Raw genomic sequence first — 26,995 nt, 5'->3', positions numbered from 1 at the left:
TATTGTAGAATCAAAATGTGTGAATATTTCTCAAACTTGAATAATTTATGCAAATGACATTCTCAAAACAAGTTGTGGTACAGTACAATATATAAAAAGCAAGAATTGCTGTAGCAATAAGGCATGTCCTTTTTAGTAACTATAACACTGCTTTATATTTTATACATAGGTGTTTTATGTCTGTGACTATATACTTTTCCTGTGTCCAAGATAACCTGTACAAATGTCTAAAATTACAGTTGCAATAACAGAAATCTAGAGAAGTGTTAGACTACATTACTTTATAGAATGTTTTACCACACTTCGGACCATTCCCCCCACTTCATTTTAAATTTAGGGAGAGATGAAGAGCTAACACAGTTCCCACATTGGCATATAAATCAGCAGGTTTTATTAACTTTTTACTATATTGTTATTAGTTATAAACCCCAACCAGTCTTATTTTTAAAATCAGACTACAGTCCAATTGAGAACTTGTTTCCAGTTGAATATAAAACAGTCCAATTTTAGATACTACAATATGACCATTTTCTCTTTCCAGAAATCTGTATGTTCAATTTAGTCATATATCTCAAAAAGTTGAAGGGCTGGGTGGAATAAGCTACCAGTGAACAAAATTCCCAAAATTCTCTTATTTCTAATGCCAAAGAAAGTTATAGAATGAATAACAAAATATAGTTTTGGTTTTGTTTTTTTTTTCAAACTAGCCCCAGCCCAGGAGTTCAGGTTAGAGCTCCCAGCCTCTGCAGGAACATCAGCAGGAAAACTGGTCCTGGTGTGAAGTAGGAAGTAGTCCCTCTGTTTTTTGTGGGGTGGGTGGGGAGCAGCAGTAGGTTTGTCCCACCTTCCCCCACACACTGGAAATGCTGAGCTTAGATTTTATCTTTGTGGCACAGCTGGTGGCCTCTGCCTCCCCACAGAGGAGCTAGTGCAGTTCAAAACGTGACACTACACTAAAGCTGATGGAACTTGTGGAATGTAAAATAAGGTGCATTCCTACCCCTGGCTGTAGACTGAGGGCTGAGGCATAGGATAATGTTACTGCAGCTGTATTTGACCTTCCTTCTTGCAGGAGATTGGCAACTGGAGGGCCCCTCACCACACAGATCTCTGGGATGCAAGAGGGCCCTCTTGTTTTAGCTCATCATAGCACATCTTTTTGAAAGCAGCAGCTTGAGGTGTCACCCTAATTTTTTTTAAACAGTTTTCAAGTGTGTATCAGCAAACTGGATCCTCAAGCTTCTTCCCCTTGTTGTCTGGTAGATGGATAACTGCAAATTATAGTCAGCTAACAATTTACTGTGTCAGGAACCAGAAGATTTCTTGTCCCAAACCACAGTCCCTTACACACAACACCCTAAAAACGTTCCAGAAATCTGCATCTCTCAATGCTGATGCATCCAGATTCTGCCTGACCCTAACAAACACAAGTACGACATTTGAAGGGCCATGCAGCAATAAAACAGAGAAACGTTTCCAGTTTGCAAGATTCAGCCTCCACCAGGGTAAGACACAAGTGCAGACAAGTGATGAGGCTATAGGATTTACATAATGTACAGTTACACTTTTAATATACATATTTGATACAAAAATTATAGCAGGAAAAGGACTCATTTGATTGTTGAATACAGTATTTTTGTACAGCATGAAACGTTCATTTCAGTTAATTATTTATCCTGTAGTAGTCATATCAGCTGTATAGGACTTCTATGGTATGTGTAAATGCAACCTGCCTTCAGACTAGCAATCAAATTAGGTCATTTGCTGGCATGAATATAGTCTGATGTTTGACTGTTCTCAGCTTTGGTATTTCAGTGACTGAATGCAGATGTCTGGCTCTTCATACTGCTTTATGCTTACTGATTAAACGCTGAGCAAAATAAAACGGTGGAGTGAGAAGCTGAACATGAGCTAGTACCAGGATCACAAGCAGAGCACCTGCTGCACAGTAGATAGTGAAGACTCTGCTCTCAAATGGAAGGAAGCATTTTTGGAGGGAGAAGTCAGTTGGTGTTATACTGCCCTGGAAAAGAAATGAAGACTCTCACTTTGCTGTGTTACAGTGGGTTCTGAATCAGGAGTGAGCACCACAGCTGTCAGATCTCCTATTTCTAAATCCCTATGTTGGGTGGCAAGGGTTGGGGCCAGTTTCCTAGTACCAGTGCCTTCTCCAGGGGGCTGAAGAGTCCATACCTTGTGGTGCTGGGCACTAACTGGAATATTCACCAGGCCAACATTAGCCCAGAGGCCAATCTTCCCATCTAGCATAAATAGAGAGCTGGGCTCCTCATCAGATTTGCCTTCAAGAGAAGCTTAACTTTAGCTGCTGTAAATCCACCTGGAAGGAGACTTTCCAGGCTAAAGTTAGGTTTTGTGAATGTGCCCCTTCCTCCCCCAAGCCCTCCTCCTTACCCAGTACATGCTGCAAAAACACACGTTGGCTAATCCAAATTAGGAACAGGAACTTCAACAACAAAGAACTTTGTTGGGCTTTGGTTTGACTTTGCAGTTTAAATTAAAATTTACAGCAGCTCGAGGCTGAGGAGTTAAAACAGTAGTGGAGAGGATGCAACTTTAATTAGCCAACCTTTTGTTTTGCAGTGAAGATGCGCTGTCTGGCGTGTGCAGACTGTGTGTGTACTTTGAAGGCAGCTACTCTCAGGAATATGGAAAAAACAGAACTACTTTCAACAACAAATACTAACAGTTGCATAAAATGAATTTAAACATATGGGATTATCTGTGTATTAAGCAGCCTAAACTCAACAGCAGTAAAACATACATAAAAGATTTCCCCCTCCAAGTCACAGACTACTCTGTAAACAGATTGTCGGTTTTGCTTCTTACTCCAAGTTTCTAAGAGTTCTGTTTTATTTTTGAACTGGGGAACTAATTGATTTACCTCTAAGGATATACTGAGCACTGGAACTGCCTGCACAAGCATAACCAACACACTGTATAAAATGTGAACTGGCAATGAGGAGGCAGACTGTGGGCACGTCACAAACACTTTCACTGCATTGATGCACACGTTTGAAAACCATGATCACCGTGCAAAAGGGTTTGAGGTGGATACAGTCTTGTTTTCATAGCTGGTAAATCAGCCAAGTCAAACTGGTCTTTCTACTGTTCAGTGCACAATACTGATTCTTTTTACAAGTCAATAGTTTACAGTGCACCCTCTTTCTAAGAAAATGTACCCAGATACTAATTAGGTCTTTAACAGCATTGCTTTGTACCACACAGAACATGTGGCTCCCACAGATGTACTTTATAAAGTGGATGCAGTGTACTGAGTGGGTTGGGTGGGTAGGCAATTTTTTTTTTATTTTTCGTTTTTACAGGTAGAATCAGTTTTAAAATATAGCTGACTGCCATGTTGATTTATCTATGAAAGTTATCTGACAAAAATAAAAAAAAATTAAAACTTACCATAATGAAACTAGGATTGTTTCTATTCCTCCAACTGAATGATGGGACACTGATTTCTGGAATTTTCCCTGCATGCAGCACTTCACAAGCACTATGAGTGTGCCCACTGAGAATCAAACGGGGCTGGAACCACCATAGCAGCTAGAACACAAAATGGTAAAGCACAAAAATTTAGGTCAAGCTAAAAATGAATTGAACTTAAACCCCCTCCTCTATTTTTCCCCTTTAAAAATAGTGAGATTTTGGCGATTTTCTCATATTCTTACAAAGTGTTTTCCGTAAACTTCTGTTTTCCAGTAAGAAATCTGTTGGTATTGCAGTATCAATCACATCCATTTGGCCCTGATCCCAAGTATTGGGCTTTTTTTTTTTTCTCTTTTGTCATACAGATCAGAAGAAAAAAGGCAACAGCATGCTGTGGATATCACAAAGATAAAAACTTTGGGTTCAGTAAAGCAATACTATTTTCTTGTCTAAGGAAGAATCTTGTACTGACAATCTTGAGTGAAGACATTTATGCAGAAGGAAAGAAATAATGACCATTAAGTTTTTAGGGAATACTTTACATTTTCTTGTAGTTACTAACCCAGCTTTCAAAGTGTTGGAAAACAGTGACTTCATACTAGGTGTGTCGATAATTTACCCAGTACAGAAAGTACAGAATGCTGAAGTGGAGGTAATGGCACCACAGTAGATTGAAGAGTGCCAAGACTTAGGAGCTGTACCTGGGAAACCTGGCAGGACCGAGGCCATGATGGTGAGGATCCTCAGGGGAGCAGCTCTAACAAGCAGCCTCTCCCAGGCCTCATCAGACAGCAGCAGCTGTGCTCTGCTTGTCTCAGCCAACAGCCTTACCCCAATTTTTTAACCTATTTATATCTACACATATGTCCCTCCTCTCACCCACTCACTGCCACTCAAGTTCCCAAGAAATCAAACCTTTTGTGATGCCTCTTGAGACAGTACATCATACTTTTCTTTGAAAGGGATGTTTTTCTCCTCTGGAGGAGCAGAATCTTCTCCAGTGCATTCAGCATCACTTTTCCGATAGAGAGGGTAATGCTGGGAGTAATTAAAAGCAAGGATTGCTTGTTAATGATCCAGCCTTTCTGGAACAGTAATAAATCCACAACATCATGTCAGTATGTTGCCTCACCCCACCTCTTACATACCTGTAAAAGGATAGGTTCTGAAGCTGGAAGTTTTTCCACATCACTGCATCTTCTGTTGGAATGATTCGGTTTCTGTGAACAAAATCAAGCCACAGGAAGGGGTGAAGGTAATTAAGCAATAGCTAGGTTTTAAGGGATTATGGAGGGTGGGGTCATTGTTGGCTTTGGTTTTTTTTAATCAGTTTAGCTCAGAATTCTACCATTGAATGAACTCCTAAGAATTTTACTGTGGACTGGTGAAACTCCCCATTCTGTACATGCTGTAAATAGAGCTGTGCTCTTTCTGACTGCAGAAAGCAGCAGCAGGATCTCTGCACCAACAAGGCAAAGGAGTTTGAGGGCAGCCCAAGAGAAATAGAGTCTGGCAATTTTTCAACTGGGAGCTGGTTTCCTGATTGACTGCCAGCCCAGTCAGTTATGCTGCCTACTGTGCATCCAGTCAGCCTATGAAAAAGGGAAGAAGGAAATACAAGAAGCAATTTGATATGATGAAAAAATACAATTAAAACACTACTAGGCTATGAGGAAAGGATTGCAGTAGAATCAGAAAAGTAAAAGAACATACTTGAAGGTTACAAAACAGAATAATATCCATAAATATAAATGCAGGGTTATGTATCTGGAGTCAAAGGGAGGGTTACAGAATTTTTGCCATTCCTCGGAACAGAGGAAATGACACTGTTGGCAGCACTGACAAGGAAGTTTACACCATAGTACAAACCAACACTGTTAATAGTTAAATAAACGTGCTTAAGAGAGATATGAGGAGGAGACAGACTTGCTAACAAGTTGCAGTGTGAATTGGAAGAAAATTTTTTTCAGGAGAGTCTGGTTGTATCCTGACTATGCTACAGTATCAGTATTCCCTTTGTGGGACAGGAGTCACTGTCTGTAATCAGATCTTTAATAATATCTTACCTGCTGGGAGCAATTCAGTTTGTGAGAAAGAGCCACAAGTTTTGCCTCTGAGGTACGGCAGACAGCACAGCCATCACCCTCCATGGCTACACTGTTCACCAGGACAAAGCTGGAAAATACCAGGGGGTGGGCAAAGAGGAGTGGGGAGGACAGGAAGGCATTTTGCTTTTGTTGTTCATACACACGTGTGGGATAAACTTCGTTCTATAAAATGCAAGTGTACCTAAGTTGGACACAGCTCAACAAAGCAGCAGAATGTAGCAGCTGCTGAAATCGTGTGCTATAAATCCTCCTCTGAGTATCTGTACCACAGCCATGTCTCTGCCTGGTTGGCTCCTCTATACAGTTGTTAATTAGGTTGCACAATGTACCTTATGCTTCATGCTGACACTTTATGATTTTTTCTGTTTTAATGGATACTTAAGTTGTGTTCTAATGGAATGTTAGAAGTTCATCACTAAACTAAATTCTGAAGAGAAAGGAGAACTTGCTCCTCTCCCCACACAGTTTAGATCTCAGAGACAGAATCCAAAACATGGGATTTCTTCAGAACAACTGAAAAGCAGAACAACACTGCATTTGGGTGACTGCCCTGAACAAGCTTAGTTTTGTACTTTGCAGTCTCTGACACACAAAACAGGATTTTATTCTTAATAGAACATTTCCCTGTAGTTTCAAATCAACTTCTGCTACAAGATTCATACCCATTTAGTCACACATTCAGCTTGAGATACATCCCCAGCTCAGTCTGTTTAAAAGACAAAAATGAGCTGAATGCCTTCACTTAAGAAATACTAGACAACAGTAAAACAAAAATTAATTCTCTTTTAGCAAATGAAGCTGCTTTTATACCACAGATTTGTTGTAAAATAGTTTATCTGAGAATATTTCATTAATAGTGCAGCTCATTGCAGTTAATGAATACCAGACATACAATCTGCAACTGCATGCAAGAATTGTATTGAATTCCTTTGTTTTATCAAAGGAGACATGGAAATGTTCCATAATAATTATTTTTTGAACAGCTGAAATACATATCTTGAGGACCCCACATCTGCATGATAAGCAACAGCTTTATACTGAGCATTCACAAAGCTCAGAGATCCCTACTAAAACAGACACAACCATTTGCAGATCTGTTCTGGATTTTTGAATGAACATTTATAATGTTTGCTTAATTAAGAAAACCTGTGTAAACCTATAGATTTTGAATCTCACATTTCTGCAAGTGAGTACAACCTGAGGGCACACGTGCCAAACACAGTGTGGCAATGGGCTTTCCCTTCCTGAATGTGAACCTTTCCACAAACCCAGTACTGCATTCCCCCATGGGGCTCCTGCACAGTGTCTGGAGGTAACAGGGCACACAGCACACAAGGGCAGCCACGGGGACACAGCTGTGAGAACAAACTGCACTGAGCTCTGCTCTAAGCCAAAAGCAGCTTGAGCTTTATTACCCCACCTTGTGGAAAAACTGCAGACATGCAACTGCTGTATTCCCGAATTCCTCACACAAGGGTTAAGTTCTGTAGACTAAAGAAGTTATTAAAATTAATGAAACTCTTAATTTGTAAACACAGGGGGGGTTGGTTCATATTTTTTTTTCCTGCTATGTTTACAGCCATGCCTCATTACCAGCTGCAAGGAAGTATAAAGGCACACCAGAGAAATGGATTCCGACTCCACAGTACTTTTCCATTTAAAAGGAAATTGTTGCACTTTACACACTCTAAGTACAGCTCCCTGACCATGTCAAACTACAGGTTTGTACAAAATGTTTGGGGTTTAACACATCATAAGGTAGGTGATTTTTTTTTAAAGTGAAGTTTTTTTTAAAGCTTTAAGTGAAGCATTCCCATACTATTTCATTAGACAAAAAATTAAACATACTCACTTTATTCCTTTCCGAGTTATCAGCTTTCCTGAAGTAAAGTTGAAAACCTTTTCAAATCGATTTACCTTGTAAGTTGTCATTCTGTGTCACAGAGCAAAAATACACTGAGGTGAGAAATTGCCATTGGAACTCATCTGACACAGTTGCTTTATAGTTTGCTGACCATTCATGCAGTTTGCTGCTCCATTATCCAGCTCACACAATTATTCAGGAAACTCAGGGATGCTCTGACACCCCTTGTGTCTTCCAGCCCCTCCCATCAGTGCAAGCACCAGCAGAGTGAGGACACTCAGGAGTGGAAATATGCTCAGGTGCCTTTCTAAGGAGAAGGCCCAGTACAAGGAAAAGCAGCTTCAAGGATTCCATGTCAGTGCAGAAGGAGCAGCTCTGAACAACCCTCATATGGTCAGAAAAGTATAAACCTGTTTTGTGCACAGGCCTTACTCTAAATTACGACCCTTTCTAATTTGATCATGATGAAAAAGTTTCTATATAACCACAAAACGTGTCCCTCAGACCCAGTACAGTTACTGTGGGCATGCTGACACTTCATTCTTGGCACTTGTGTGTTCCTGCACAGGACTCACTCGTAATGGAATCCGATGTCGTGATTCCCAGCGATGACCACCAGCTCCGTAAAAACTGAATGCTTGAACATTTTCTGGAACCTCCTGACATCATCTGCCCAGGCCTGCAGGAAAAAACAGAAGAAGTGAGTGCTGTTCCACAGCACTAATAGTAGTGGGTTTGCATGGCCATTTTTGGTATTGGGGGGGCTGTAGGGGTGGCTTCTGTGGGAGCCTCCCCTGGGTCCTACAGAGCCAATGCCAGCCAGCTCCAAGATGGACCCACTGCTGGCCAAGGCTGATAGTGCCTCTGGGATAACAGAATTAGGAAGGTGGCAAAAAAGGAAACTCTGCAACTGCAGCCAGAGAGGAGTGAGAATCTGTGAGAGGAAGAGCCCTGCAGATACCAAGGTCAGTAAAGAAGGAGGGTCTCTTTTGTATTTTCTCTCCCCTCCCCAGCTGAGGAGAGAAGTGACAGGGCAGCTTTGCTAGGCACCAGGCATCCAGCCAGGGCAGCCCAAGCATGTAACACAGAAGCACAAACTCAGATATTTGCATTTTGAAAGCTTTATATGAGGGGAAAAATTGTCAAGGTACTTCCAAAAATGAAGGAGAATCACAACATTTCAACTACTATCTGAAAGACTAGAAACTTCTACCAACAGGACAACTGTAGCAGTATTAAACAAAGCCTTGCATACCTATCTGCTTCCATTTCCTTCAAGAAATCCTCATTTTTTGAAATAGGAGAGCTGATGATGTCATACCTGAGGTGAGCTCCATTTTCCTTCATCAAAAACATCTCCCAGAATAAAAACAATATCTGGCTGCAGTAACCATAAGGCAGTTTGGAAAGATCTTTCCATTTGCCATTCCCTGAAAGGATAATACAGAACCAGTTATCACTGCCTCACCTCTGGATCCTCAGCTCTGAATGCACAGACACAGCCTGACAATGGGAATGGGAAACTGGCTCTTACATACTGAGATATGAAAATATATTATGAAATTCAAATTAAATATACTTAGCAATCAGGTGTAAGGACAATAGGTGCATCTTACCTGGTGGGTGATTCCACCATAATATAATCAGGACCAAGGCATGCAAGAAGTAATACCAGCTTGTTTATTTTTTCATTACAATTCTAATGAATTGCTGTTTAATAGAACAGTGAATTATTGTCCCATTAGCTCCTACTAAAAACTCTAAAAACTGAGTAGAGATTATTCAAAAAAATTAATAATTACCTTCTTAGCTTATCCAGCCAATGTCCTTTGATTTCACCAAGTAGGTGTGTATCAGCTAAAATTATGGCCTTTAGGACTGAAGCTGAAGTCTCTTTTTCACTCATGTGAGTTCCACCTTTCACATTTGGCCACTGGCATTGAAATATTACCACGTAATAAATTAAAAACTCACAAAATATTAATACTGAGCTGACAAAGCACACAAGTTTCAGCAGAAAACAGAGCCTTCTCTTCAGAGGGAGATTCTTCACAGTGGTCGAGCTAGAACTCAGCATTGCAGTACCAGCATAAGACAATGGCTCAAGTTCTCCTCTCTTGGATGAAAACAGCTTGGGCTACCCAAAGGATCACCTGCCTTTTGTCAGCACAAAATCCCTGTGGAGAAAATACAAAATAAAATACTCATTAAGTCAGCATTCCCTGTGGAAAGCTACCATGCAGGGCCTACAGTGTTAGCTTCTTGTCACCCTGAAAGGCTTGGGAATATGTAATTGACCTAAAGCATGAAGTTCTCCTCCAGGCACACAGATGGGCAGCTGAGCACAGAACTGCACCCGCTCCCACCAGCACCAAGGAAAGCAGATTACAGCCAGCCAGGATCTTGGTGCATTATGCCTTTCTTAGAACTTTACAGTGAAAATACTATGAGTGGGGGTGAAAAGTAGGTAAAGACAGAGGTTAGCTCCAACAGCAGCTGCAAAAAAGAAAGAAAAATCTGTTAGGATCCATGTAGAATCACTGAGGTTGGAAAAGAATCCCAAGATTGGAGTCCAAACCTTAACCCAGCACTGCCAAGTCCACCACTAAACTATGTCCCTAGGTGCCACATTCACAGATCTTTTAAATACCTGTAGGGATTGTGATTCCTCCACTTCCTTGGGCAGCCTGTTCCAACACAGGACAACCCTTCCAGTGAAGAAATTTTCCTAGTATCCAGTCTAAACCACCACTGGCAAACTTATGGCCACTTCCACTTGTCCCATCACTTATTTGGGAGAACAGACCAACAGCCCCCCAGCTACAGCCTAATTTCAAGCAGTTGTAGAGAGCAATAAGGTCTCCCCTCAGCCTTCTTTTCTCCAGGCTAAACAACTACCAGAGGATATCTTCTGGCACAAGTACAGAACATGCCTACACCAAATCAACAGCACTACAACCCTTCATATGGTTTGTTGTAATCTCCAAGAACCAAGGGCAGTTCAGGATCCCAGAACCAGTTTATGGGAGGTTTCCACGAACATAGGCACAGATACACCAATTAACTAAGACTGCTTCATTTCTGACAAGAGGAAAACAAGAAACATCTAAGCCTCAGAAAAAAAGAAACTTCACTGCAGCTGTAGAGAAATGGTTAATGAGCCCAAACTGGTGAGGTAACTATTTACTGCTTTCTGCTGCTTTAAATACCCTGTAACCTAAACAGGGAATTTACCCCTTTTGAAACTCCAGTATTTTTTTCTGTTTCTTTCACAGCCCTTGGCAGGAACACATTTTCAGGGTAAGTGCACAGAAGAAAGTATCCCAGCTGAGAGAACAGAGGCACCAGCCCTTACTCTGCAATGAAACCCCTCAGTTGCCAGCTCCAGCCCCTCATGGTCTCAGTCTGAAGAGCACTGCAGGTCTCACTCTTTAAAGCTGAACACTGTAGCATGGTCACAGTAAAGGGACTCCAGGGGACCTACAGAGATGCTGCTTCACAGGCTCAGAAACAGCTTCCAGAGAAATTCACAAAATGTAGTTCCCCACCCAACAACAGTATTGCAGTTTTGCTTTCTTCAATAGAAAAATCCTAATTTAGGACTAATATCCAGGATGTGAGCAATTACTGAGCACAGTATTCAGTGATTAGCAGACCAAGTCTGAATTAGCTAAATCTGACTACAGCTGAGAATATTTGGTACCTTTGAAAATTTTTACCCAAGGAATATTGGGACAAAATTACAAAGCCACACAAAAATAGTGCATTGTTTCTACAATATTTGCCCCAGTTATATGCAGAATACAGAACAAAGTTAAATTGCTTCACTGTCCTATGAACTAGCCCATTTATGTCTCATGGAAAGTGAACACTGACACATGATGAGTATATTATTTTTCCAACCAAACCCTCTATTTGATAATAGCCACTTATTTCCAAACACAAGCTTCCCATATCAGCACTACAAAGTACTTATTTGAGACAAAGAACTATTAGCCTGCACCATGAAACATTTCTAATATGCATTATCAAACAGTAGCATGACTAATAATTAATTGCATGGAATTCAGTTTACCTAAACTTGGTTTAGCAGGAAAAAGCCACTGGCCAAATGTCACAATTCCACAATAGGTGGAACTACACATATAGACTGATTAACCTGTTTAATACTCATCTCACCTGCACTTTAACTAGCTAACAAAAATAACAACTTGTTTGTACATCTCACAAGGAGGCAAGATCAAAGCAGAGGTATCTGCTAACTGGCACAGCAACAAGGACAAAAAGACAGGCAAATTCTTATCCAAAGGATATTATTATCCACAAATTTTATATAGCTTTATCCTGCAAAGCAGGAAGTAGTATTTATTTGGAAGTAGACTTTGGTAGTCTTAATTTAAACAGAAAATGCCAGTAAATTATTTAACTTGCATTAGCCGTGCCCAGAAAATTAATTAATTAATTAATTAAAATCACAGCTTCAAGAGCACACCGATACTATCAAGTTAAAAAAGAAGAAATCCACACCAATAAACCAAACCTGCAATCAGTAGAAAATGAAAATATCTTCCAGGCAAAATTGCCATTTTTCAAGAGTCACAAGTAGGGACAGACACAATCAATGCCAGAACCGGTCACTTTCACATCCATTCCTCCTCCCGCGTTTCTGCAGCTAATTGTTACTATTTGGGGATTGTGCTGCAGATGTGGAAGTTGCCAGAGGTGTCCCAGAGGTGCACCCTACACCGCCAGCATTCCTGATAGTGAAAGGAAAAGCGGAAAGGGAAATAAAGAAAAAAAAAAACAACCTCACAGAAAGTCAGCGACGGAGATCGAGCTGAAAGACAGCTCCTACTACTGGCTGAGAGAAATGCCTGCCCACCTCGCTCTGCCACCTGCCAGCCCACGGCTGCTCCCATCCCACCCCATCCCATCCCATCCCATCCCACCCCCGCCGGTGCTGCACAGCCGCTGCTGCGGAGCTGCGGCTCCGCGCGTTGCTGCCGCTCCCTCTAGCACGGCTCATCCGAGTAAATTCTCATTACAGAGTTCCTCACCCGAGCTGGGAGCTATGAGAAAATACTGTAGGATTCCTCACTGTTTCTTGTTCTGCACGACATTTGAAAATCAGCCTATGGACGAGGACAGTGACTGAATCATTTAACGACGGGACCAAAGTTTAAACCTGCTGAAAGTGTAACTTTACCCCACAACACTGGGCGGAAAGGCTCCAGTGACTGGCACTGCTTCCTTCTCCAGGAAGCAGTTTATTTTACTTATTAGCAAATGTTACAAACATGTTTGCACTTAAAATTTTCTCTTACGCATGCTATCCTCCTTATTTTCTTCCATCAAGTTTACTGGCAATGCAGACTTGCATTGTTACTCTTCTGTTTCCCTTTTTCACCTCTTGTTCAGAACATTATCCAGCTTTAATTTACAAGTGAGCCAAGAATGAAACAAAGGAATGCAGGGATCTATAGCCAGAGCAGGCACAAGGAGTTCTGGACCTTTATCACTTAGTGAATATGCAACTCTCAACACTGCACAGGTTTTGAGGCAAATTTCTTTATTAAATTACAACTGCATAAAACTGTCCTAACAAACTGAGTGGGACACAAGAGTCTTGATCCTACTCCTAGTTCTGTCCCTCAGGAGTGTCCATGTATTTTTATAAAGCTAAAGAAGCCGTATTAGGTTATAAGCAAGCTAAGTCTTTCTACCCTAAGCAGTTTTTACTCAACTCCCCCATCACAAAGGTAGAGATTCACACCTTTCAGAAAAAATTCAGAAAATGTACTGTAACTATGTTAAACCCCCATGGAATGTCATTACAAACAAGTTCAGATTCAAATCTAATAAGGTTCTGCAAGCTACACTTGTAACTGGGAGCTGTCTCTTTTCATTCCCAGCTCACCCTCCCTGCAGCAAGAGGACATTTCTGCCTTGTGGACTGTGACCTTCTGCACTCCCCCCTTTCTTTTCAAATCTTCGAATACCAAAGTTCTTTGAGTACCTCACCCTTGAATCAAAAAAGAACTTCGGACAAATTCTTCTTTTGATGATGCAAAATGCTCTGCATACACTTGCCAATTCTGAACACTGAATCTTTCCTTCACTCACAATTTTTCACTTATTGGGATTGAAGAAAAAAAAAATCAAATCAGAGATTTAGCACTTTTCTTTTAAGAAACCCTTCTGCAATAAGTTAATGATTGAATTAATTTCTGTTTGCATTAGCACGTCCTTAGGACTGAAATTCACGCAGACTGACGAATCTACACAGACATTTTGATTTTATGTAGCTTACAGAAAAAGATAAATTGTGAAATTCTGCAAAATAAAATAATTTTATTGTATTCCCATAAACACCCACAACCAGAATATGTTCTGCAAGTGTGAAAGAGATGGATTTGAAACTTAATTGAAGTTATGCAGATCGCAGTTTATTTAAAAAATATAAACAAAAAAAATTAAAGGTCACAAAATACAACATTTCTGAGCATTTGTCATATTGAGATCACATTTCTGAATCTATATTATCAAAATGTGGTACCATTTAAGCAAAGGTTTAAATGTTGCAGTAAGTATAAAAAATATGTGGAAAGTACCTGGCATTAAATTACCCAGTAGTTACAAATGTGATGTAAAAGGAAGTCCATATATTACACTTATTTGTTTCATGCACTTTTCATACTCATTGTTCAGTTTCATAGATTCCTGTACAGCATGTTTTAGATCTTCTACCTCTTCAAAAAAATCCTAGAAAAACCCAAAAATATCCACCTTAAACTTCTTTTTCAAAGACATTCTCAGTAAGAGCTAGTCAGCAATTCAGTTATTCCCAAGTTCAAAGATACTTTGTGTATTTTTACCAGTGTATGGCTGAGTTATGCAAACACAGCTGTGGCGAGATACAGCAATCAACTACACCTTAGGTAATAATTTAATAATTTCTGCCCTGAACACACAAGCAGAGTTCAAGTTATGTTAGAGAGTAGAATACAGACTAATAATAGGAAAGATTAATTTTAAAAAGGAAAAAATATTGATTTACCAAACAGCTATAAAATGACAGTCCAATATGACTAGGGAATAATGTAACATCCTGACCTTTGTAAGTGAAGTCAAAAATTGTTGGGAAATATATGGACAGAAGAGTATAATCACTCAAGACTTCATTCCACCAATCCTTGAGTGTTCTATCTACCAAACTAACAATGTATTTTGCTATAGTCATCTATATTTGACATTCTCCTCCCCATTGTTCCAGCATTCTTAAAATGAACAGCTACATACATATAACATTCAGCAACTTAAAACCACCTTAAAAAGGGACCACTGATAAAAACCCACAACCTCAGGTTTATGTATCTCTCTCCTGCAAGATGAAGCTCTCAGCCACACATTGTCCCTGATTCCCAAACACAGGGATCTAGAACTCATCCTGCAATCCTCTTTTACAGTTACCCCTGCAATTAATATCATAATGTTATTTAGTCTGGGAGAAAGGACTGCAAGATAAGAAAGGATATTCTCAAAAAAATAAAACCAACCAAACACCCCCCCCCAAAAAAAACAAAACAAAACAAAACAAAAAAAAAAAAAAAAAAAAAAAAACTAACAAAACCAAAAAACAAGCAAACTTGAAGATCAAGCAAAAAACAGTTTAAATAATTTGTTGCTGAAAATAAAATCTAATGTCAGTAATCTAAACTGAGTCTTCTACAGTTAGGAAAGATCTCATCATTTTATTACATAACTTTAAGAATTACCAAATGTTCACATTTTTACACCCATAGATCTAACAAGAACTTCAAAGCCTCTGCCCTCCCTAAACTTGGAGTTCTGTCAGAGGCATAACTTTGATATATTTATGTTAAAGAGAATATAGTTTTCCTTGGCTGGGCAGCCCTCTAGGACATGAATATTTCAAGGAGTCATTCATTTCCATCTCTCTCAGAATGCTGTACAGTTTTTTTTTATACATTTTCCTTTATAACAACATATGTTCAGCCTAAGGAAGTTTCAGCTCAGGCAGAAAAGTTAGATTTTCAAAAATCACCTACTATTAGCTTGTCTTAAAATAAATTACCTTGTCTAATCCAGCTAATTCATTTTTTAGTGCTCTCTTTTCTGCAGACAACTTTCTATTTTCTTTCTTCAGCTTTTTAATCTCCTTCAACAATAGCTCTATATTCAAATGAAAAAATGCAGAGTTCAACGATTACAGTCAACCTCCCCCTCACATGAATCATATTACAGCTAAAGAGCTGCCTACCTTTTGTGATATTAGAAAATTATAGTTCAGCTTCTTAAAGTACCTTTTTCCATACAGTGATTTATTCTTAAGGACTGGCCCAGCATATTCCCAGGTACTAGGGAAGACATCAGGATCTGCCATCTGCATAATCTGAATCTGACCTTTTCTTGGAATGTGGGATTACTTTACTTTGCAATCCATGATGTGCCTTGATTACCTTTCTCTGGCATATGAGAGGGTCAGACCAGCCCTTGCTGATAGCACATTTCCTGAAAACTATGCCTACATAATATGATCTCATCCATCCCTTTTCTATGCTTTGAAGTGGAAGAAGATCACACCTTAAATTCTGGATTTACTTAAGTGAGAAACAACATACTGAAACTAGCACTGCCCAGGCTTGTCCAACATTTTAAGGCTAAAAACAGGTTATTCTGTGTCTCAGTGTCTGAAAACCAAAGACTGGTGCAACAAACATTATTACTCAGAGATCTGCACAGATACATCTTACTAGAATAAGTACTAGCACTAAATACAGCCACACACTCCCACCTCTGATTACAATGGACCAGTTTCAGAAAGAGAGAAAACAGCAAGCATTTTATCACTAACAAATGCAAGGCGGAATCCTAGATTACAAAAAGCCATTTTTACATAACAGTTTTTCCAAAATGCAAAAACTATTTTAGATACTGCTGGTTGAAGGAGAAAAAATAGCCTGGAGTGGCCTCTAGATCAGAAATGAAATGCACTCTCTCTGCTGGGTGTACTGGAAGGAACATCATCAGAATTAACTGTACCATTACCTAAATATCTACTGCAACAGGATTCCTTCTTTGCAGAAATGTCCCTGTGAGAAGTTACTCCTCCCTCCAGGGTTTGACTTTGTTTTCCAGAAATAGCACCAGTTTTCCAAGAAACCTTTTTACATTCCAGTTGCTCAATTCTTTGCCTCTGCTCTTGAAGATTATGCTCCAGCTCATTAATTTTAATCTGTCAAAATAATTTTTTCAAATGCATAGAAAAAAACATAGTTCAAATGACCTGGAAACATATCCAAATGCAAACCTGGAGCTTTCAATTGCTGTTTTAAAAATTACATTCACCCAAAAGGTCTGAAAGGAGAAAAAACAAAGCATAAATGAGGAAATTAGACTGGTCAGCTGCAATGCTTGATCCATGCCTGAAGAGGCAATATCCTCTTGAAGCTTCTAGAACTGGTCCTGGCCACACAACCCTACCTTCACTCCAGTTATGATGCCAGACTCTTCAAACATCAGGGCCACAGATCTTGTTACCCAAAAGAAGACTCTTTGTCTTCATTTGGCTTGCCTTCTGCTGAATTTCTGAGAAAAATGAGCTCATGACATGTGCAGAAAAATACCAGAGGAGTTGTAAAAGGGGTCACAAGGTGCATATACAAATGGAAGGAGGGATAGGTGGATAGTAAAGAAAAAAGCAGGGAAAGGGGAGGCAGCTTTCTGCTACAGACACACCAGGAGGAGTTCACTTCTAAAGAGAACTACAGGCTACCTTCCATTATCCCTGTCACGGGAAACCAAGTATAAAAAGAAAAGCATGGTCTCATTTCACAAATGTAAGAAATACTTTTCAGTCTCCCTAAAAGTTTATATTTGGCTGTTTGATATCAGCTCCTAGAAATTCTACTTACAGTGAGATTTTTAATTGCTTCACTTTGCTCCTTGTTTATTTTGGTTTCTTTAACATAACGCTTCTGTAGCTCATTATACCTCTGAAGTAGTCTAAAACACAAGAAATGCATAAATTGCTGTAAAACATGAAAGACAACAAAATTTGGCATCATTTATAGTAAAAGTATTAGAGATGCCCCAGAGAGATCACTTGGGCTGCAGCTGTGCTGCAGAGACTCATAATAGAAATATTCAGATGGCAGTGAATGAAATGTGACTGTCAACACAGAATGAGAAAGAAAATAACAGCAAAGCAAGTTAAAAGAATGGTCTGTATGGATGGCAAAGAATCCTTTTTACTCAGCCAGGCTGAGGACCCTGTTGTTTTTGTCCAGCACAAAAGGCCACACTCTGATTAAACCTCAGTGCAAATCACTCTTTGAGGGAAGACAGCAGCAACAGGAGGCTGGCTGTCACTTTGAAGCATGTCACACACATCACTCCTCTTCCTATCAGCACAACCAGAATAGCAAAAGGACACTCCTAATGGATTTTAAAAAGTTTGTCCAGCACCAATCAAGAACCCATGATGAGGACACATGAAGCAGTTCCCAGCTCTTTGTGTTGCACAAAACATCTCAGTACTTCCAAGTGTGTGGGTGTGAGGATATGAGTGAATGAGATCTGTGTGAAAATGAGTGGGTAAAATAAATGTCAAATAAACAGATTAGGGCTGTTAGTTTTCCCTCTGATATTGTTTTGCATCAAGTTCTGCTGTACTAACTTCCTACCACATTTCATAGCATTCAGCCAACATACACGAGGCCCACAGTTTAACTGATGGACATGAACAGACCTTTTTCCCATTTTTTAGGAGTTACAATAAGAGCTGCCATTCATAAGTCATGAATGCACACCACAAGCAGGATGAGCAATCTGTAGCACAGCACAGCTTTGTGAAAGAACACACAAACAGATGCTAGGGGAAAAGAAAAGGCTAGGCCAGGTTATTCTATGTGCAATCTAACACAAGGCAGGTACAGCACTCAATTCAAAGACTAACTTGAACTTCTTCTACATGAGCACCTAACCAGGAACTCAGTATGAACCCAGAGCCAGTCACCCAGCCTTCCTATGCAGTTGCATAGCTTGCAATGAGAGTCTGGCACACTGTGAAGATATTTTTTTTTAAAAAGAAAATGTGTCTTCTACAGCCACCTAAAGGAAGCACTAAAAAAAGAGCACTTGGCCAAAGAGCAACAGAGATCTGTTTAAGATCCACAATTATGCAAGCGGACAATGAGCAGCCTAAAATTTTACAATTTTACAATCAAGTCATAGAGGGACAAAACAATATTTTACTTATCTTGCCTAATTGTTAAAATGCTTCAGTGTATTTTTTCCTAAAGACAAAATGTAGCTTTTGCAACAGAAAAGCAGTTACAAGAGTTTAATTCTATCACTTATTGGCAAACTACAGTAAGTAGTGGCTCAACTCTAAAATTATCAGGCTGAAAAGTAGAAGTGCTTCTCTAGTTTATTTTGAAAACAGTATCACCCTATAAGTTTTATATGCACATAGCACTGAGCAATATAAAATGAGCTGAGAAAGGCTTTACAAAATAGAAGAAGAAACCACAAAATTCCAGGTTAAAATATCTACAGTGAAGACCATATGTGTGAGCAGACACATAAAGGAGGTTGCTAGCTCATTGAATTTTTCTCAATTAACCACTTGAGAAAGAAATCCATTTTGTTCTTTGCTCTGCACTATTTTCAAGTTTAATCCAAGATTTTGTAGTTATTTTTAAAATGTAAATGATTTCCCATTTCAAAGGCTGAAAACCACTTGCATAACAGCTTTAAAAAAAAAAAATCGACTGACTTAACCATGAACATTTTCTACACTACAGAGAAGAATAATTCTGTCAAGAAGCAGCTTCCAAGAACTCACCTGACACTGTCACTCTCTAGAACCAGATCCTTGCTGCCTCCACCCTTATGCCATAAATGGGTTTCTGTTTGAACCTGAACACTTAATTGAAACAAACACAACACCTTCATAAAATCATATTTCACAAATTTAATTGGATTAAACAAAGCAACTGAAAAAGGCCAAATTTCTTTTCAGTTTGATTTTATGGTAGAGGTTTCCAGGCAGGACCATAAACACACCAAAACTTAAGCCTTGGAAGATTTTTGTGAACCAGTGTGTAAATCCTTGCAGGACATTCTCCAATCCACTACAGCGCTACAGTTTTTCAAGTCCTTAGGTTCTAAATCTTTTAAAGAACATTGGTGCTACACAACTTATCTATCTTACTACTTTTTGGTGGAAAAATAGTGTAAAAGCCTTTGCAGTTTGACAGAGAGAGCATATTGGCTAAGCAGGAGTATTACTTTTTGATATTAAAACTGCTTATTTCACTACAATAAATTTTGAACAAGATGCCCCAGATGTCCTTTGTTCCTCCACAGGCCTCCAACATCTACCCCACCATCCTGTTCAGAGATGGCTCCTTAAAATACACAGACCAGATAATGCCTAGCTGATCTTAAGGACACAAAAATAAAAATGCTGCACTTCTTTTGATGCAAAAGAGAAAGGTTTGACAATTCTTACTCTCTGCTTGAGCCACAGGCATGCGTGAACTGCTGCAGATGCAACTGTTTTTGGATCTGACCCAGATTCTTTTCTAACTCCTTGTTTTTTATGTGTAGTTTTTTCACCTTCTGGACTAACTGCTCATTTTCATCAGTGAGCTGAAAAGGAAGAAAATTGAAAAATGAAAAATCAGAAACACTTTCAAATCAAATGTCAATTAAGCTGATAATGCTTCAAATTAAAACCCTCTATCAAAAACTTTGCTACATTTTTCCTAAACCATAGAAGCATCTAAAAAGAAAATTACAGAAAAAACAACTGGCTCCAAATTCTATGAATAGTTGACTACAAAAAAGGTTCTTTAACAGGCATCTATTAAAGGTGTCTAATACAACTTCACAATTCATTAAGGAACGTAGCGAATTGGTTTTGCACTTAAAATTAATCACAGAAGGACAAAGAATATACTTTATACAAGTTATACTCCTAAACGTTAAACATCACCTCTGCAACTAAACTGGTGTTTATTTTTTATTTAACCTCACCAGAGGCAAAAAGACAGCCACACTGGCTGAACTTCTTGCATGCATGTCTGCTGGACCTTGCCCAGCACTATGCAATTTTATATCATATCTATATTATATATATTACATATTACAGTAATATGAGGCAATATATAATATACATATTTGGCATATATCATAGACAAAGGTAAATATAAGGCAATATATTATATAGATAATACCTGTAACTGCATATTTAATAGTTATATATATAGCATATATAACTACATAGTTTATGTATATATATGTGTGTGCATGTGCGAATATGTGTTATGTATATACATATAGCTACACACACACACATATATATATATGTATGTATGTGCGTGTATATATATATACACACATACACACATACATATATATATATATATATACATATATGTGTGTGTATTTATATATATGTATCTATGCATATTGCCTTATCCTCCAGGGAACTGCGTACAGCCGATGCCCTGGGCAGCACCGACCCCGCGTCGCGCTCTCAGCCTGAGCTCGGCGCCAAGCCAAACCCGGCCCAGCCGGGCCTACCGCGCCTTCCCGGGCGCTCCTGGGCCGGGGCTCCCGGGAGCCAGGGCCGCACTCACTTGCAGGCACCTGTGTACGGCGGGCAGGGCCATGGGGAACGCCGCGGCAGCGGGCGGGACAAGGCGGGACGGAAGCCGGGACGCCGACCGGGATAAACCGGGATAAACCGGGATAGGCCGCGGTCGGTGACGCCACAGCCGAGCGACCGCGCGCGCTCCGGGTGCGCCGTGCCCGCGGCCCGTGCCGGAGCCGCTCCCTCAGCGGGGCGGCCCTGCCTGCTCCGGCACCGGCCGCACCCTCTGCCGCCTGCCAGAAAACACCCCAGTGCCTTTTCAGCTGACATTAGTGTTACTGGCAGGTTCGGTCGGTGTGTGTGATTCTCAGGGTGTCCTGCGCAGGGACAGGAGGTGGGCTCCATGATCCTGCTGGGTCCCTTCCGTCTCAGCACATTCTGTGAGTAACAGGCGCCGACAGGGGGAGTTGAGAACTGCCGGCCGCGGATTGCACGGATGCACCAGCGCGCCCGGTGAGGGATCTCTGCAGAAGCAGGCTCTGCATCTCCCCGTCACAACAGGTGGTGGCTGTCCCAGTGGCATCCCCTGGCAGGACACTGCAGCGTGCCTGGTAATGCTGCTGCCCTCTGGAGCCCTTAGTGTTGGTGGTGCTTGCTGGCGCTACTGCTTGCTGGCTTTGCCTTTTGTGTGTAAATATCTAAAAGGAGGGTGCAAGAGGATGGAGCCAGGCTCTTCTCAGTGATGCCAGGCAACAGGACGAGAGCAGTGAGCACAAAATGACCTGAGGAGGTTCCACCTGGATATGAGGAAGAATTTCTTCACTGCGTGGGTGACCACAGACTGGAACAGAGAGATGTGGAGTCTCCATCACAGGAGATATTCAAGAACCAAGCAACACAATCCTGTGCCACGTACTCTGGGATGGCCCTGCCGAGGTTGGACCCAACAACCCACTGCGGTCCTTCCAACCTAACCCAATCTGTGATTCTGTGATTTGGGTTTTTTCTTTTTCTAGTATTTTTGGCAGGCCAGTCAGCAGGGTACACAGGCAGGACAAAAGTATTCCACCCTCAGGAATTCCACCTTACAGATACTGTTCTAACAGCAGGCACTTATCAGCTATGGGAAAACCAGCTATCACAGCAAGATTGGCCCAAAGCAGTGATGCTGGTCTTCCAAGCCTTTGTTAGTGGCAGTTTAAAACCTTTCCCGTTCCTTTCTCATATACTAGGTCTCAAATCTAGGTCTTCTCTTGTTCTCTGCATCTCCTGTCTTTGTACAAAATCTTGCCTCACTCATTTGTTAAAGCACATCACATTTTCTTTTCTTCTTTTCATCTTTTCTTCTTTCTTTTCTTCAATATGAAATGTTGCCAGATGCCACCTGCCCCTCCATCTTGACCATGTAGCCCACCTGACTGCAGTGCCTGCCAAATTTTGCATAGAACCAATCACAAAATCCTAGAATGCTAAAGGGACCTTTAAAGTTCATCTAGTCCCAAACCTGCTGCCCTGTGCAGGGACACCTCCCACCAGACCAGGTTGCTCAGAGCACTATCCAACACTGGCCAGGTTTGGGACCTCCACAGCTTCCCTGGATAACTTGTTCCCAGTGCCTCACTGCCGTCACAGTAAAGAACTTCTTCCTAATATCCAGCCTAAATTTCTCCTTTCAATTTGTACCCAAATTACTCTTTGTCCTGTCACTACTGTTCCTGACAAGGAGTCTCTCTGGCTTCCCTGTATGCCCTCTGGATACTGGCAGGTTGCTGTGAGGTCTGAAGAGCCCCAGCTTCCTCAGCCTGTTGTGCCTGGGAAGAGGGTGTGGACATGACAGGAGCTCATCCCTGCCTACTTGTGAGCCCACAGCTGACCGAAAACAGCAGGAGACAGGTCAGGTTAGGCTGCAAGCAGGAACTGGAACTGTAATCAGATTAAGGGAAGTGTCACACACCTCTAGCTCCAGGGCACAATCAGCAGCTCTCCTCCACTCTCAACCCAGTAACCCATCCAGTCAACTTCTTGAACTTCACACAGGTGTCACAGTGAAAGGTGAAAGTCTTGTCTATATTCAGCTCAGCCTTCACTGTGCTGAGATGAATGGACACAAGATCCCAGCTCTGAGGCTGTCAGCGACCTGAGAGTCCACATGAGGGAAGGACTTGCCTGTGGTGTTACCTGCTGCCAGAAATCCTGCCTGTATTGGTTCCAGAGAAGCAGCCACCCAACACTGCTAATTGCTGGAGCCTGTGACAAATCACTTTGACTCCAAATTGCCTAGCATCAAAAGTACTACTTCAATCAGCAACTAACCTGGAATGAATTAGCAATGGACAGTTCATACTGTGGAAACCACGAGGTCACTTCTTGGTAAAAGGACAGTTAGATGTCACTAGCTGCAGTAGCAGCAAGGAAAAAGTAAACTTGGGAGGGATAGTACCAGCCACCAATGCAATGGTGCTGTAGGGAAAGGGAAATGCAATTTTCAGATGAAGTAGCAATACCCTGAGATGCAGTTACTCAGTTTTATTCTGGTTTATCTAGCACAACGTCTCAGGTAAGGTCCTGAGGAGCCTGTAAAACAGTAATAAAAATTACATACAGAAGAAAATACAGCATATCAGGGGGTGTTCCAATCAGAATAATTTTAACTGACTTTGTTGTTGGTTATTGTAAAGGGCAGTGGTAATTGTTTCCTTTGCCTTCTCGAGAAGAAGGAGCATGAATAAAGTTACTGTCTAACAGAGTAGACATCTCTCATCCCTTCAACTGGATGAGAGGGAAAATTTATTGATATCAAAGAGAAAAATACATGTAGTTCTTCCTTACTATATATTTTAATAAACACATCAGAGAGTGATAAAGCATGACTTTGAATACAGGTACACCTAATATGCACAGCACAGTAACATAGAGTAAGTAGACAAAAAGTCCCTTCCAGGCCACCATTTCATTGAATCTGTGTTATTGATTTAGAAGAAAACACACTCTGATATAATAGAGATTTTGATATTTTGCAAAACTTTGTAAAATTACTTAAGAAATAATTTTTCCAGTGACAAAGAGAAGCTGAAGGGTAAGAGTGCAGTGGAGAGAGATCAGCACAGTGGAATCCAGTGTATCCTGCATACCAGTATCTCACTGTAGCCAGTACAAGTAGGATAACAGTTGTTTCCTCAATATTGGAAATGTCAGTAGCCATAATCACTTTGTACCACAGAAGACAAGACCACTTGAATATCAAGGAATAATACTGTACAAAGTATGTGCAAGGCTTAATGGGACTTAACGTTCCTGTGGTACCCAGGTGTTTGCTTTTGGTTTGGATTGTTCGAGGTTTTTCAAATACTGTGGGTGTAGAAGTAAAACAAAAAGCCCAGATGGATTAATTCAGGGTTTCTGCAGAAACCAAACATGGATAGAAAAGGCAGCACTAGGCAGCACTCAGAGAACCACTTAGGTCAGAAATAGCAGAGAAAACAAGCCCATAATGAGTCTTGGGTCACTTGAAACACTGAGGCAGCTGGGCCTGTTCTGCTTTGAGAAGAGATGTGTGAGAGGGGATCCCATCAATGTGTATGAATATTTAAAGAAGGAGTGTCTGGGATGTTCTGAGTGGTGCCAAGCAATAGGACAAGTGGCAACAGAAACTGATGCACAGGAAGTTCCACCTGCATATGACAGAAAACTTTATTGTGTGTGTAACTGTGAACTGTAACAGATTGCCCAGAGAGGTTGCAGAGTCTTCCTCAGTGGAGATATTCACAAACCATCTGGACACAATCCTGCTGTGCTCTGGGATGACACTGGCTGAGCAGGGAGGCTGGACCAGATGATCAGATGACTGTGGTCCCTTCCAACCTGACCCATTCTGTGATTTTCATGTGTGAAAGCTGCAGATCCAGTTTCCCCAGCTCTTCCAGCAACACAATAACCAGTTCTGGGCACACTGCTGCTCTCCTGCTTACCCAGGAGTTGACAATGCAGGTATGTTTTTAAGACCCAAATGTTTTCAAAACTCGAAAACTTTTTAGCAGTAGAACACAAAAAAGTTGGGAAATAGACCAACAGAGCTGATTTCTCACCTAGAAAGCGAGCCATGCAGCCTGCTTCTTTCCCACTTTTCCACTCTCAGCTATGCAGCTAGACCTGTAAGGAGTTTGTGTAAGATGCAGATTTCATCAAACAAGCATTGATCTATCCAAATGACACCCAAAAAAAACCCTATTTGTATCTTGAAAGTCTTGGGAAAAGCTACAGCTGAAGCCCTTGTTGGTTTAATCATGCACATTATGATCAAACACCTTCAAAATCACCATTGATTTTGAGAGGCTTCACTTCAAAATAAGCATCCATTCTTCCAAATGAAAGATATTCCATCAGTTTGTAAAATTGGCCGAAGATTGGTGCATAGCACTGGACATCAGATTTTGAAAATCAAAAAGCTAATGTTAGCCTGTATGTATAGAAAAACCCTATTGTTTGTACAAAAGATAAAAGACTGATGTGTACTTGATTAGCAAACAGGTTAATTTTCCAAAGATCCTAACAATACATTATTTTAAAAAACTTCTCAGTGGCTGTGAATGTATGAAATACCACTAAGATACTTTCCACTGTAAACAATGACAGCAGAAACATTTCCCTACACTATTATTCAGCTCGTTTATGGAACACAATCTTTTTCCTTGCATTTTTGTTTTAATGTAGTTTGGTGTGAACAAAGACACAATTCATGCTGGCTCACACAAATGAAAATGTCATTGATTCCAGTGGTGCTGAGCCTCCTACTTGCTGCCAAACAGCAAGAATGTGACCCATTTCACTCCTTTTCAGCTCCATGTGCACCAAAATCATTGATTTGTCAGAAAATATATAAGCATGGGTTTACTTGATGCAACCCTACAATAACTCCCAAGTATAGCTTTTTTTCTACATGGATTAAAGGTCAGTATGTGTCCTTTCAACCCCCAGAGAGAGCTACCATCCTCATCTGATTTTACAGGAATTAAAAGTTTCCTATGAATATCTACATGCCTTTGTAAACCATGTACAAATGTCACCTGCCCTAAATTAATCTCTTTTATTCCATCCACCCTCTGCGTCAGCAGTGGCTTCTTCCTGAGTCCCTTTGGCAAAACTTCTGTGTTTTTTCTGCCTGGTATGTTCTGTGGCACATTTGAGGCTGTCAACTCTGAGGCGAGTTGAAAAATCATGGAATAACCTTGAACATAATGGCCAACGTAGGAAAATGGCCCTTTCCCCATCTTGTTTAGATCTTTGGTCACAGAGTAATAATCCTGTTTGTGTTCAGGAGCCTTCCCTGAAACAGAAGCAGTCTGGCTTTCTCAAGCCTCAGCACAACCACTTTGGCTAAAAGCAAAAGTTCAGCTTTCAGTTCATGAACATTTCCTGCATATCAAGAGGAAAAGACATGATTGGATTACAGATGACCATTTTCAGAACTGGTAACAAAAAAATACTTTCTTGTAATACATGAAAAAGTCAATTTAATATTAATGCTGACAAAACCAGAGGCAATATTTATTAAATCAGACTAGGCTACATGCATCCCTGTGACAGCATACTGACAGAAGTTCTGTATCCTCTTCAGTTATAGAAACATCAAGTTATAACTCTAGGTTGTTTTCAGTGGATACTGTTCAGTGTTTTCAGAGGATCAAAAAAAAAATACTGACATGCATGTGGCAGACTGCTGCTTCTCCCTCAAGGCCAGGGAAAACTACCTCTTTATTTTACACCCACAGTCGTGGTCTAGGGAAAAGAGTAACAGCTTGGGACTCTATTACCTTGTGACAGAACCCCCTACAGACAAGAAAAATCATCTCTCAATCTAGAATCAAAGCACTCACACCTCAGGAAAGTTCTTGCAGCCATACTTCCTGGAAAGGAAAATTTTCCAGGATAGCAGAGCCAGTCTGA

General features: G+C 40.6%; 1 protein-coding gene across 14 annotated transcripts in view; it reads right to left on the bottom strand.

Annotated features, from left to right (window-relative positions):
• Positions 1–1,549: 1,549 nt before the first annotated feature.
• The window catches only part of MPPE1 (metallophosphoesterase 1), a 29,809-nt gene continuing 4,363 nt past the window's right edge, over positions 1,550–26,995 (bottom strand). Inside the window, exons 1-12 of one of the 14 annotated variants that reach the window (XM_079300566.1) lie at positions 19,298–19,378; positions 17,364–17,480; positions 15,524–15,621; positions 9,231–9,605; positions 8,750–8,858; positions 8,004–8,107; positions 7,417–7,497; positions 5,523–5,631; positions 4,605–4,676; positions 4,372–4,494; positions 3,433–3,573; positions 1,550–2,023 (exon numbers count right to left, since the gene is read on the bottom strand). In XM_079300566.1, coding sequence (XP_079156692.1) covers positions 1,841–2,023; positions 3,433–3,573; positions 4,372–4,494; positions 4,605–4,676; positions 5,523–5,631; positions 7,417–7,497; positions 8,004–8,107; positions 8,750–8,858; positions 9,231–9,505 — 1,197 coding nt within the window. In that variant the 5' untranslated portion in view covers positions 9,506–9,605; positions 15,524–15,621; positions 17,364–17,480; positions 19,298–19,378 and the 3' untranslated portion in view covers positions 1,550–1,840. Of the gene's footprint in view, positions 2,024–3,432; positions 3,574–4,371; positions 4,495–4,604; positions 4,677–5,522; positions 5,632–7,416; positions 7,498–8,003; positions 8,108–8,749; positions 8,859–9,230; positions 9,606–11,607; positions 11,629–11,955; positions 12,212–14,039; positions 14,191–15,523; positions 15,622–16,497; positions 16,613–17,363; positions 17,481–19,297; positions 19,379–19,966; positions 20,107–21,098; positions 21,219–26,995 lie in introns of those variants that run through there. The other 13 variants (XM_079300565.1, XM_079300561.1, XM_079300563.1 and 10 more) reach the window with 13 other exon arrangements.

Source organism: Erithacus rubecula (genome assembly GCF_903797595.1).
Source record: "Erithacus rubecula genome assembly, chromosome: 3".
NCBI classification, from domain to species: Eukaryota; Metazoa; Chordata; class Aves; order Passeriformes; family Muscicapidae; genus Erithacus; species Erithacus rubecula.
This window is presented reverse-complemented; position numbering and strand designations above follow the sequence as displayed.